The 15,216-nt window shown below is 36.4% G+C and overlaps 1 protein-coding gene across 1 annotated transcript in view; it reads right to left on the bottom strand.

The window, feature by feature from the left end:
* The window catches only part of C5 (complement C5), a 1,726,304-nt gene extending 1,712,871 nt beyond the window's left edge, over positions 1 to 13,433 (bottom strand). Inside the window, exon 1 of the mRNA XM_044057986.1 lies at positions 13,336 to 13,433. Coding sequence (XP_043913921.1) covers positions 13,336 to 13,400 — 65 coding nt within the window. The 5' untranslated portion in view covers positions 13,401 to 13,433. The remainder of the gene's footprint in view (positions 1 to 13,335) is intronic.
* Positions 13,434 to 15,216: the final 1,783 nt, after the last annotated feature.

Raw genomic sequence — 15,216 nt, 5'->3', positions numbered from 1 at the left:
CATAGGACATATTATTTACACCTTGTATTCTTTTAGTGAGGAACTTCTGTGGACATCACAATTGTTGAATGTGCCTGGTTAGGTATATACCAAAGGAGGCATTATATTCAGTGATAGGTATGACGGATGCTTAATACAGTCAAACAATGAGCTCCTTAGACATAGGTGCCATACCTTTATTTATAAATTGCGCAACATAGAATGATTTCCTCACTACTGTAGACATGTGATGGTCAAAGACTGGATTACTATCTACATGTGTCCACAGCTCCCTGTCTATGGGGTCTACTGTTAGAGGTGTATTGTCAGTATGATAATTACCAGGTGTGAATGACTTCCTGAAGAACATTGTTATGCATTTCTTGGCATTTAGTTTTAATCCACGACTTTGACATAAGTTATTTGTCTGGTTAGCCCTTCCTAGAGAACATTTGTGTCAGTGGAGGATTCTATCACTGCTTCTAATTTGCAGTCATTTGCAAATTTAGTCATACAGAGGCCATTGACATTGGCCTTGACTTTGGAACAGTCCCAGGACTGATCCCTGAGGGACTGTGCTTGTAACTGGCCTCTTTGTAGAGGTGGATTCTCCATTTCTAACATCCTGGGTCCTGTCTGTGAACAGCTGGCTATCCACCAAGTGATATAAAGTTTTATACCCAACTTCTTGAGTTCAACAATGCCTTTGTGAGGTATTGTATCAAATGCCTTGCCCAGGTCAGGATAAGCAGTGTGAACCATTTTGCCCTCATCTGGTAACCTTCTCAAAGAAGTCCACTAATTTGAATAGGCATGACCTGCACTTAAGGAAATAAAATTGGGTTGGGTCTGGTGTGTGCAGGTTTCCTACACCATTACTGATCATTTCCATGATAATTCTTTCCATTTCTTTACATATGAGAATAGTGATATTTGTGGAGCTGTAGTTTCCAGGGTCTGAGATGGCCTACATTTGTATAGACAGATAACCTTTGCTGTTCACCATTCCTGAGGCACAAAGCCTGTTTGGAGGCTACAGTTAAATAGCAATTCCAGAGGGCCTGATAGGTCATGCTTCATGCTATTTAGGAGGCATCCTGGGATATTGTCTAGGGCCATCAATGCAGCGTTCTTGGCCTTAGAGAGAGCCTTGAGGACCTGTTATTTAGTGATAGTATGGGGAGTTATATTTGATAGTATTTCCTGAGGGCAGGTTGAAGGAGAGAGAGAAGTAAAGTTAGAGCTGAATTTGTCTGCCAGTAGGTTGTGCTATATCATCTGGCTCAGTATAGGTGGCTCCATTAACAATGAGCTCTGCACACAATTATGTATTGCCTTTGAGGTTGCAGACATAGCTAAAAAATGCTTTGAGGCTGTTCTTGGCCTGGGAGGCCAAATTTACCTCAAATTTGGCTTTGGTAGTCTTTATTTTTCATCTGGGTTGTTTGTTTAGTTTGATGAGAGTACTTTTATACTGTTGAGTGCTATACCTCCTAATTTTTGCCATGATTTTCTTCCTTCTGTTATACGGCCTATTGATTTGTGATTCCATCAGGGTGGGTTGTTTTTTGATTTAGTTCTGTATTTCCTCCTGATGGGTACAGCTGCCTCTATGCAGCTATTAACATGCTTGTATATGATTTCTGTGAACAGTTCCACATAGGCAGCAGTGTTCTCAGGATTTATGGGGGCTTGAAATTTTGCCAGGTTATCAATTTATAGTAGGAAGTTAGCCTTATAGTAGTTACTGAACATTCTAGGGTTAACTGGGGTTCCAGGTTTTATTTTTACTTCAAAAGGAGACTATTTTATGGTCTGCCCTTACCAGAGAAGACATTACACTAGGGGGTGTGCAGCACTCTCGCATATTAATAAGGACCAGATCCAGCATGTCTGTGCCCCTGGTCAGTGTATTGACAAGCCTGTCCAGGAAGTTTGTGTTTACAAAATCCAGGAATCTCTGTGCCTGCAAGTTTGGTGTCATATATTATTCCCAGTTAATAGTTGGGTAATTAAAGTCACCCATAAATATGGTATTGGATGGGTAGTGAGTGTTTCCATTAAGCTTAATACATGTTATGTTTTTTGGGGGTCATAGAGGGGGACCTGTAGTTTGGGAGAAGTGGTATGTGATTTTGCCTGTGGTGACTTGAATGTGGAGAAGCTCAAGTGCCTTGCCCTGTTTGACCAATCTTGAGGTATATTTATTTTTCAGGTAAATCAATACACCTCCACCTTTAGCCCCTGTCTGTGTAGTAGCTCATCTAAAAGTGAGGAAGGCATTATAGCCTTGCACTGCTGGTGTTCTCTCCACTGCTTTAAATCATGTCTCAGTGATTGCATAGACATCAGCATTCTCTAGGGCAAGGAGAGCTTGTAGGGAGCAGAGTTTCTTGTTTAGACTCCTAGCATTGGGCAGTAACACCCTTTGATTTTCTTGGTTTTGATTTGCTATGTCAGACATACTTTCAGTTTCTCATTGCCTAAAAAAAGACACTATGGGGAGGGCAATGTTTTAGTTAATATTCAAAAACCTAGTGTGGAGAGGTGCAGACCATCCCTGGCAAAGCAATGTGGTTTGTTTACCATCTCTTTCTTTGCTGAGAAATATAGCACCGCAATAGAATGACACCAGAAACTAAGCCAATTATTAAAGTCAGTCAGTTCTATTTGTATTGCAGCATCATACATGAAGAAAGTAAAATGCTGTTCTGTGCTAGGTTCATACCAGCCTAAGACTCATATTCTGAGAGCTCCATAATGCCTATAATCATATAGTCTAGGGTGGTACGTCTCAGATCATTTACACCCACATGGACTATGACTGAGTCATACTGGTACTTGTGGTCCAATGACCTGAGTGCATGCATAATGAGGTGGATCATGGCCCTTTATAAGCAACTGACCATGACTTTCTCCTTACTCAGCCTGGTAAGAGAGACATCAGCTTGTATCACAATGGAGTCTCCAGTGACCAGAATGTTGGTTTGTGTGGTGGCTTGCCTTATAGGCTTAGATGTGGAGGCTCTGTGAGATGTGGCCATATGTGTTGATGTGGGTGCTGTTTTGAAAGAATGTATTTGGGGCTTCTGAAGGTATTTGTTATGTGCAGTTCATCTAGGAGATCTTTGGGGTTTAGGAAGGTTACATTGAAGTGTTTCAGCATGTGTGGATTTAACTGTCTGCTTTGAATGTAAGTGATGGGTGCAGAGTGCATACTACTGATAACCTGACTGACTTTAGGAGTGCTTTAATGTGAGAGCTTTGCCTCCAGTGACATTGTGTAACGACAGCCCTCACATACCTTATCAGTTTGTTTGAGAATTAGTTGGTTATCAGTAAACATGAGGCAATTTCAGCATTGCCTCAGGATGCCCACATCCACCAAACTGATAAAGGAAATAGTGGAAAAGGTCATATCCATGGCAACAGGCCCTTTTTATTGATTAGACAGTTGCAGTGGGAATATAAAGTAATGTCAAGAGTTCCTAATTTGCAGTTCTGGGGGCAGTGCTTGTCTTGCACTAAGATGTGCAGATTTTAAAATAAGTATGCAAGACAAGCATAAACCTTCTACGTAATTCACTGTGCACCACGTAGGTGGAAAGATAAAAAGAAAGGTAACTTGAACTTTAGCAGTGTAAGGGGGAGAACCTTCCAGTTAGTTCTACTAGTTCCCAGCAGTATAAGCAGACAAGATGAGAGTGACAGGTGTTTCCAGAGACAATTTATAGTGAGTGAAGTAAGTCAAGAGCAATAGTGGTCTGCTGGGTAGGAACTCAGTATTATGGCACTATTAAATACAGGGAGATGAAAAAAGTACATAAATAGCTTACATAATTGACATTTTTGTGCTTTTTGACAATAGCAACGAAAACAGAGAGGAAGGGACATGGGCAGTAAAATTGCCATAAAGGGACTGAGAACAGAGACACAAGCTTTTAAAACTATATCAGGCTCAGGGTGGCAGTACTGGGAAAAATACAATAGAACTGTATCAAGCCAGAGATGAAAGCAGTCATTCAACCTTGTAGCCCACAGTACTACAAGCCTATTAGCTAGGTGAGCATACTGTTTAGTTAAAACAAAATAATACACTTACAGCAAAATGCTTTAAAACTGACTCTATCAGAATATTAGAATAAAACAAGTGAAATATAGTTGCTTACTTTCCTGGTGTAGAGATACTGAGAGGAGTGATTTCTTCTTGTTTAAAAACGTATCCAGAGAAGTGGTCTTAATCCAGGCAAGTTACAATGGCCAACAACAAACCTAAGGCTCAGTGATACATAGAATTGAAGAACAAGGGGCAAGAGAAAGTAATCTAGTCGGCAAACAGACATGTAATAAGCCAAATGAAACCAGACAAATAAGCTTGTAGTCCACAACCCGCTCTCACTAAGGCTCCGTGTTACTAGTGAGGCCTAGTAGCTGGTTTAACAAACCATTTCAGCTAAAGAACAAAATAATGCTCTTACAAAAAAATCATTAGAACTGCAACAAGCTAGAGATTATATCAGACAATAAACCTTGTAGCCTACAGTACTACAGGCCTACTAGGTGGCTGAGCAAACTGTTTAGTTAAATAGCAAAATGATGCACTTACAATTTAAAAACAAACTCCTGTGCTGGAACCCATATAAATAAATTATATAACAACATAAAGAAATTGTTTAATGTGTATTAGTGTTCTTATGCTTAAGCAAACTAGTAAAGAGCTTAAGAGAGTCATTACAAAGCTCAAAGCAAAGTATGAACTTAAAATAGTCACTAAAGCCAAAAATATCAAAAATCTTTCTTTAACTAAGTCAGGAAGTTAAGAACTAATACCCAATGATGTTTAGACCTAGTCCACAATAGTACTGCATAATCTGACCCAAAGGACATAGCTAATATCCTAGTTGACATATTTAGGGAAAATTTTACTCCACCTATAGTTACAGCTATTCCACAGGTTCCACAATCTCAGCTACCCCCTTTAATTACTGTGGAATAAGTTCTCTCAGCCTTATCAGAAGCTAAGCGCACATCATCCATGGATTCTGATAATATACCGAGTTGCCTGATAATCAGTGCCAAATATGGCCTATGTGAACTCCTGTTTAACCTATTTAATCAAAGCATCTCCACTAACTGCATTATCAAAGCCTGGAAAACAGCCATTGCAAAGCCAATACACAAGAGTGGCCAACCACAGATCCTGGGAACTATGGTCTAATCGGTCTCATTAATCTTATATGCAAAGCTAATGGAGCCTAATCTCTCAGACCTCATTAATCTGGACACTGAAAATCTCTTAACCCTGGTTCCTCATTAATTCAGCTTTGTCAAAAGAACGTCCTGCCCCTTTAACCTCATTAATTTCCTTGAAAAAGTAACCGAAGGAATAGATAGTGGTTGTGCAGTATATATAGTATATCTGGGCTTGGTCAGGGCCTTTGGCACTATTTTCCATTAAGGTATTATTGATAGACTTGTAAATCTGAGTACAAATCTTTACATTGGAGATTGGCATAATAGTTAAGATATTTACTTCAAAGACACAAGGTACAGTGTCTGAGTCTTACTTTGGAAAGCATGGCTAGGCTTAAAAAGGCCCTATGGTCATTAGTCAATCACCTATATTGCTCAATGCATTAACTGTTTGTCTGACAGAATCCACATAGTAAGAGTCACAGGTTCCTCTTCAAAAAGCAAAAATGTTACCAGTGGTGTACCACAAGGCTTAGTGTTGGGCCCTCTCCTTTTTGGCATCTAGTCCTCAGACCTTCAGGTCAATATTCCCAAACTATGCTTTTCTAAGATTGCAGAGGACTGTAAATTGGGTGTTGTTATTCAATTTTCCACTTACAACTGACCCAACATGGGATAGAACATGATTAGCAACTGATGCAAGAATGATGGTCTCAAATTAAATGTGAAAAAAATACAACATAGTAAATTTTGTAAACAAAATATTTTGACATACCAGATAAGTAACATGCCCTTCCAATCAGACATTGTTATAAAGGACCTAGGCACTCTTTTTGATAATTCCTTATCATTTGGCCATCATGTCTCCATAATAGTTCAGAAAGACTTCTATCTGCCCCATGTAACATCCAAAGTTGTCTCCACTATATCCAAAGAAGTCTTAATTTCCTTTTACTTGTATCTCATCACACCCATTATTGAATATAATGTACCTTTTGACATGTATTTGTCAAACATATCACTCAGCTTGGGAGACCTCAGAGATTCCCAACTAAGAACAAGTGGTACTTGAAATACACAGTTAATGAAAGTAAACCTTCATCAACAGATAAATAAGACACATTGGCATGATAGACTCATATCTCAATGTATGCCTCGCCTCTGGAACAAATTTCCACTACATGTCAAGCACCCTTGCCACCTTCAGGATAACCCTAGATAACTGGATGAGCAGTCCTAAATTCTCCTCTGGTCTATCTTGTTTTGACGTCCTTAAGACTAGACGGAAGTTTGATTTTTTTTTTTTTTTTTTTTTTGGGCTGGGCTGGGCTTGTAATGGCCTGCAGATTGATTGCTTAGTACTTGATTATGAACATATGCTTTAAAAACGATTCTGACAGAATATTAGAATAAAACAAGTGCGATATAGTTGTTTACTTTCCTGATGTGGCACTCCTGCACCCCCACATCCCCCGCTACTTAAATATACCAACTCTGAGAACACACTACAGTGCAGAAAAGGGAAATCTTCCCTTTCTGCACTGTACGGAAAGTTATGTTAAAAGATTTGAAGTTTCAAAACTTCAATCATATGGTGTCGACCATATCAGATTCAAAGTTTTGAAACTTCGATCTTATGATATAGACCCATTATTTACCATGCCAAACACGTTAGATAGGTCGAGGAAAATCACTCTAGCAAATTCATTATTCTTACATCACTAGCAGAAGATGGATATAGATGATAAATACAATTTCTGTGCTGTGCTCAGGTGTAAAAAAAACTTATGAAATTGCTCATATCATAGTTCCTTGAGCATATCTGCAAAAGGTGGAATTTGCTTGTGTGCTATTGCTTGTACCATGTTGGAGCAATTTGTTCATGCCTGAAGTGAATTGCTTTCTAAGATCTCACAGTTAGCAGCTTCTCAGAAAAAGTAAAAGAGATTTTTTCTGCTTCAGTAATTGGCCTTTCTTTGAGGTGCAGTGACCTTGTAGTAAGAATACTAAACTAAACAGCATCTCTGTCCAATACAGTAAGTGCTGAGGGCTTGACCCCCAGCAAAAAATACTTGTTTCATGTTTTTAATGTTGTTCATATACTCAAGTACTGCACAGCCATGACCATGTGTTTCAATGATTTGTGTAGTCAGGCTCTCAGAGTTAAGCAGATTTTACCAGACAGTTCTATTTCAAGACATACAATCTCAAGGAATCATAGTAGAAAACTGAAGGTGACTACAATGGCAATGTAAAAAAGGTATTTGGGGGAAAAGTGTATAGTAAGCTGAAGGAATGATATAATTAATAGCAGAAGGGAGTACTTGATGGAATGGGTTGTGGATTGAGTGGAGGATTTCCTTCATGAGAGATAGTTACTTGCAGTGATCATGTGACTGAAGGAAGCTTTTTAAATAGGTGATGATGGGGAGGCCAAGATGGGAGCATAATGGAAGTTAAGGACCTTGACTTGTGAGCTTTTTTCCTGTGGTATTAGTCACACAAATAACCTATATCCGATTTCTCCCTGTGTAGAAAATTGACCTCAATTCTTTAATATTATCCTTTAAAAATTTAAATGCATTTAGAGCAGAGATTTAGTCTTTAGATTTTGACTGGAATGTTTTGTTTCAGTGGCATTTTAAATGATTCTTGGGTTTTCTATTTGAGGTCATTTTAAATTTAATGTAATTTAATTAATTAATTAATTAATTAATTAATTAATTAATTAATTAATTAATGTATTTATTTACTGCTCAGTGTAACTGGTTCTTGACAGATGAATTATTTCAATAGCAGCTAGTTTAATTTTACTAGTGGCAGACTTGGTGGGGGAATACATTATTTGTTTCATACTGTCTACACTTTTTCCACAATTGTGTGGCCATGAAGTCATTTTAAATTTAATGTAATTTAATTAATTAATTAATTTATGTATTTATTTACTGCTCAGTGTAACTGGTTCTTGACAGATGAATTATTTAAATAGCAGCTAGTTTAATTTTACTAGTGGCAGACTTGGTGGGGGAATACATTATTTGTTTCATACTGTCTACACTTTTTCCACAATTGTATGGCCATGAAGTTACTTTACTTAAAGAGAGGTATACGAGAGAAAAATCCCCACAGGAAGAGAGATTTCATTAGTACTTTGCAGTTATTAACATTAGTGAAGCATCACATTTCTTTTCTTTTTACTTGAGTATATGTGGAACATGTTTGTCCTCGCTGTTTGGACATGGCTCATTTTATATACATGTTCTGTATTATACTCATTGTTTATGTGTCACTAACATGGAATCATGAATTAAAAAGATCTTTGTGTAGCAGTTCAGCGACTTAGTTAACACATTTATGAAATGACCTCACAAGCAAAGCAAGGTGATTGGTTGTCAGGGCTGTGTATAGCATGCTGATTACATATCTCAAATAAGTTCTTCTCAAAATGGCCTTCACCGCAAAGAAATCACTTCCTTTCATAAGTGCAGTAACCAAAGCCACTAGGAAACTGTGGAAATTTTTATCAAAAGGTGTGGAAATATTCTTGAAAAATTGATGGCTTCAGTACTCATCCCCACTATCCTCTAACTAGGTTTTATATTTTCTGCTGTGGCTTATATTAATTATATATATATATATATATATATATATATATATATATATATATATATGTATATATATATATATATATATATATATATATATATATATATATATATGGGTCTACTTTCATAGAACGAAAGTATGTTACACTGAATGTGACTTACCCAAGCTGAAATCTCAAAATCTTCAATTAACCTAAGCCACGGATGGCCAAAATCCTTTCCCTGTGAAAGGAACCACTTGGCCACCATGGAAATAAACCTAAACAGATGAAAACTAAGCCCACCAAAGTGTGGGGCTTTGCCCCACACCCCCTACTAAAATATACCAACTCTGAGATTGCACTACACTGATGAGAGGAAAAGTTCACCATGGTGGCCAAGTGGTTCCTCTCACAGGGAAAGGATTTTGGCAGTCCGCGGCTTCTGTTAATTGAAGATTCAGAGATTTCAGCTCGGCTAAGTGACATTCAATGTAACGTACTTCATGCAATGAAAGTAGACCGATATATACAGTATACACACACACACACACACACATATATATATATATATATATATATATATATATATATATACACACATATATATATATAAATATAAATATATATATATATGTGTGTGTGTGTGTGTGTGTGTGTGTATACTACCATGTGCCTGTGTGTGGGTGTACATTCGTTTTGATTTTTCCTTAAATTTATACATATGAAGCTTTGCACAGCACAAAAAAGGCCTCCAAACATCACAAGCAGTGCAAGACATACATACTAGGCATTCATTAGATTATAATGCAAACACGATTATCTGTGCCTACTTTATTCAAAAATGACCTTGTATTCAGTAGTTAAACTGCTACTCCAATATAATGCATTTAGCAGTAAAATTTAGTTTAAAAACTCCTTAAATCAAAGAATATAAATTATCAGAAACTGCAATGAGTACATTCTTTGTGAAACTGGTCTCAAGTAAAAGTGTTGATGTGTGTTTCTTTGTATTTTATAAGCATGCGGTTTGGTTACTTAAACTTGCATGGGATCAATGAACTCGACTCCTTTGATCATACTTAATATTTTAAGTAACCAAGCCATTTAAAATTCTTATTTGTTTAAAATTAACATTTAGGATGAGCTATTAACAGCAGAGAAACTGAAGAAAATCTTGTAATCACTGCCTTATCCACTGTCAACCTCTTTTTACACATATTGTTTAATTTCCTTTGTCAGTGAACAGTACTCTGAGTGACTGCTTAAATTTAGGGATTTATACAATCAAGCTCTACCACATAGGCTAAATACTGAAACCGGGCATAAAATAAATCAAAATGACTTATCCTGGCTTTCCTAACCATATACTCTCAATATTTTGCTAAGCTGTTTGTATCCTTTGTTAAACTTACTTGAATATGTAATTATCTTCAGCATTTTAGTCACAAGTATAATATCATAAATTATTTTTAAAATGTGCTGTTTTTTTATGATGCACTATATGGAAATTGTGAAAAAATAGTGGGTGCAAATTTTCCAGTGGCCATGGTAATGATAGATGCTGGGTAATTCATTGAGTAGAAATTACCACACATTCATGCTTGTAAAGTACTTGTCTGTCAGGCTGATACCCCACAACAGCCTATGTATGAGGTAATATCTGTTCACTGCATGGCCTGGCACTGTTATTGCTCAGGTACTGTAGACCACAAAATAAAGTAAAGTAGCAATGCAAAAATCCAATGGGCATGCTTGTATATACATTTATATTTTCCAGGATTGTTCCATTGCTGCTGATTTGCAGGGTATTCTTATTTTCTTTAACTAGTTGTATTTATTTTTACAGTAAATGTTTTTGTTTATTTATGTTGTGACTAAATAATATATGAGAATATAATTTATAATGATCAGCAGGAGATAAGTCACCAGATATTTGGGAAACAACAGAAAAGGTTGTTTTTTCCCCCCTTTTTTGCTCAGATGGAGTGATGCTTGTAAAATAGTAATTGGAAAGTATGGCATTTTATGTTAGTATTTGTCACAGGTCTCTGCTTAACCCCTCTATAGTCATCAGTCTTCTGAAATATGTGAATGAGTACTGAATAAGCACTGAAATGTAGACGTCCTTGTTCATAAGTCATAAGTCAGTAGCTGTCCATGAATGTGAGGAGACATTTATATATATATATATATATATCACTGACTGTACTGGGGAGAGAGAACTGGTACTTTGAGGCACTTGGGTGTGAAGGGTATATTATCAAGTTTTTAATTACTTTTTGCCTGCCCACCTCAGCATCCTTTCCTGCTAGGTTCATCTACTGATAAGAATCTATCAGTTACCTCTGTCAACCTTGGTGAGAGCAGTTCGCCCAATGATCATCATACTGCAGAAGGGGGCAGCATTTTCTTATCAAATGCTAGCTTTTCTCTCACAGAATCTCTTTGCATCACAGTATCAAAAATACTGGAGGCTGCTCATCCACTATGGTCTTTGCCTTAAACTCCCTCCATGCATGATCTCAGAGACAAGAAAAATTACTCCAAGGGTATACCAGTCTCAGTCAGTAACACTCTCAGACAGTAGGGGCTGATTCATTTTTGATTTTGCTGAATCAGTCTTTTCTTCTTCTTTCGGCTTTTCCCAGTTAGGGGTCACCACAGCGGATCACCATCCGCTCATGATTGGCAGTGGAGTTTTACAGTGTCGAATTGCCAGCCCGGTGCCCAACATTCCACAGAAGGCACACACATGCACGCACTCACACCTAGGGCAAATTTAGAGTGTCCAGTCCACCTACAGCATGTCTTTGGGATGTGGGAGGAAACCGGAGCACACAGAGGAAATCCATGTGACCACAGGGAGGACATGCAGACTCTGCACAGAAGGCACCCCAGCCGAGGATCGAACCAGAGAACTTCTTGCTGTGAGGCGGCAACGCTAACATCAGTCATTTCTCTAAATTCACTTAATCAGGATTATCTAACTTCTCTTACAGTTTCATTGTGCTGGCACACTTCCTTAATATGCATAAATCAAAAATGTTTCTGGGCTTTTGCATTGATACATTAAAGCTTATTCGAGACAAAATAATTTCTATTATTGAAAACCAAACAGTTATGACACATAACACACTCATCCTTTGTGCAATAAAATAAGAGAAGAAAAAATAAAACTTCTAGGATTAAAGTAAGAAATGCATTAATGCTAATATTTTATAATATCACAGTGCAGCCAAGATGTGAACAGTATGCTATTATTGCTTCATTGTGTTCAGTGTTTGATCTTACATCTGTTGTCTAAACCCAAGTTTACAATGTAATCAGTGGGCACAGTCAATAAGTAAACAGTTTTATAAATGTACCTGATAAAGAGATTACAAATTTCAGAAGTTTACTCTAAAATGACACACAAAATTTCACAATGTGTTGCATCATATTTTGCAGCAATTTCTCAGCACAAGAATGTGAACTGTTGCACATTCTTTAAGAGTTATCCATTGCACATTATGTATCACAGTACTTAAAACAAGTAATGAAATATCAAAAGATGTAAACATCTGGTGCACACAGCTGTAGAGATAGTGTGTATAACAGTTTCCCATTAAACTAATTAATGTTCTCATTAATGGTAAGGATTGTTTATTTTGTTTTTCAATTCCATAGAACTGTCAGCTTTTAAACTTATAAATCTAGTGTCAGAAACAAATGAATGCCAATGAAATAAATGTAACTGTAATTTCAAGTCACTACCTTGCATAATACTTTTAATATTATGGAGGGGGTTATCCATGACTGAAAAGCTAAAGTGCTGTTTGGAGATACTGACTGGTCTTCTATATTAAAAGGAGTACCATAACTGCATGCTATATTTGTTCAGCCTTCTGTCACATGCATTTATTAAATTCTAAAGCACCTATATACATACACAGATGACTGCTGATCTAGACAAACATTGTTCACTTATATGTGATAGTTCATACATTGTACTGAAACTGTGTAACCTGTTTGACATCTCTATAGTCTGTATGCTTTACTAGCTGGTTAATTTAAGATGGTTAATTTTAATTTTGTAAGTGTTACTCCATACATTACATTAAGTACCTAAAATACTTTGCTGAGAATCTGACAACTGCTAAATGTTTCTTACTAAGGTTCTGCCTTAGGTCTCCCATGTGAAATGATTCTAGGCTTAGTGGGATATGCAGGCCAAAAATATAATTAATGAATATATAAATAAATGATATCAAATTGTCAGTTGTAGTCTTTCATTAAAAAAAAAAATATATATATATATATATATATATACATATATATATATATATATATACATACATATACATATACATATATTCAAATAATGAGACCTGTAAAACAGGAGAAAAGGAATACTTTTATTCACTAAGTTCAACCACTTTGACATATTTCTGTTCAGAAATGTAAATTATATTATTTAAAACAAAACATGCAAGCAACAATGCATTTGACAGCAAATTATGAAGTACTTAACATTAATAGCTGTCAAAAGCCATATGTTCCTTATGCTTTTATTTAAACACTAATCAAGATGTACTTACGTTTGTTCCTGACATAGTGTTCTTCCACACAAGACCAAAAAACAAAGTATCTGTATAAACTTCATGATGAGCAAGCCATGGAAACTACATAAAAAATGTCAGAAACTGAATACAGAGCTGTTTTATCTAGGTGGATTGTTGATCCTATTTCAGGGGTCAGTTTACCAAATGTTAAACATTAATTGAACTGTCTGAAAAAATGTTGTCTTCAAACAGAAAGTACCTAAATGATTTTCATTTATATATTGGGATTCAATGTTGCACATACTGAAAAAACTATGGAGAGAGCAATAAGCTACAGAGTAAAATATATGTAGTAGCTATATAACTTCTTTTAGTAGCTCATAACTGGCATGTCACACTATTGTTGGCATAGCACACCTCAATTTCTTGGGTAGTTTTATTAAGAAGTCAACAAAGAAGTATAATAAATGTGTTTCTGCTGTAGTTCTATTTAGTATATTTATATCAAGCAGGTAATAGATATTTTTTATTCTGTGGATGGAACAAAAACTTTATGAAATTGCAGTAGCAATTAATACATGTGGCAGGGGAAAAAGTACATGAAAATTCATCAACACAGAGTTTTTGAAACAAATTTCAAGAGAGTGATTTTGGTCAGTATTGCAGAAAGGTATTAATAGTAATAATAATAATCTGTCTAACTTAGTATCAGTACAGATTCTTCACAAAGATTTCACTACAGGTACCGTGTGGATTAAAATGGTCTTGCAGTTGTATACTCATTTATTTAGTCCAACGAGATCCTTTGGCTGAACTTTTACCATAGCATATGTATAAACTAAGAAAATGAGGTGTGCTATGCCAACAACAGCATGACATACATGGATAGAATAAACCAAAAAGATCTATACAGACTGATTAGAGCTTATTAGAGTTCTGTGTCTGTGCTTGATATAAAACATGATAGTTCTTGCTTAAATGCCACTGCCCAGAAAATAAAATAAATAAAGAAAAACATAGCTACATGAGATTAAATGACCTTAACAAGAAAAAAGATCTGGAGGGCACACATTCAGATCAGAAACATAGTATCCAAAGGTAGATCAAACAGGAAAACAATACATTGGTAAATGTGCCACTGTTGAAATGAGTGGAATGGAAAAATGTATAGAGATTATATTATACAATAAGGCTGCAGGTACACAAAAGTAATTACAACAGCACAATGCCAAGGAAGATGAGGCAATCACGCAGGTGAGCTGTTGTGAGTAATGGAAGTGTGTGAAAGCCATACAGCTGTGGAAGCATGCCCAGAGCAATTGCATATAACTGATATTTGAACAGAACAGTGGCTCTACACCAGAAATGCAGAAATATGTGGTTGAGGGATTAACACAGTAAATGACAGGTGAGGCACAGATGTGACATGCCATGTATACCATAAAAATAATGTAAAGTTAACATGCTGCCAGCTGGGAGAACAACAGTATGAAAATGCAGCTAACAGGTATTTGCAATGTATGTTTTAACACTGCATGAAGGCATCACAAATATGCATTATAGGCAGACATACTCAACAATCTAGAATCACTGATATAGGCTGAAAATGTGTCTTATGAATAAAATGTTAATTCAGCAAATAATGTGCACCCTGTTGCAGAACACATTCTACAAACTGTAAAGTTAGATGCAGTAATGCACTTATATGGTAAGTACATTGAAAACACTATGCATTTCCACATACAATGTAATGGCCAATATGACCAGCAGATAGCAATTTCAAGGCAGAAATCTATGCATTGTAAAGGGCAGAGGAGCAAATGATGTAATGAAGCCACACATGGCAACATGGCATAGTGCAACAGGTCAGAAGTATCCAGTACGTACCATTACATAGAGAAGAAGTGGCAAGACGTC

Source organism: Protopterus annectens, chromosome 16.part0 (assembly GCF_019279795.1).
Source record: "Protopterus annectens isolate FY-2018-M chromosome 16.part0, PAN1.0, whole genome shotgun sequence".
Taxonomy (NCBI): domain Eukaryota; kingdom Metazoa; phylum Chordata; order Ceratodontiformes; family Protopteridae; genus Protopterus; species Protopterus annectens.
Note: the sequence above shows the minus strand (reverse complement) of the source record. Positions and strands in the feature narration are given on the sequence as shown.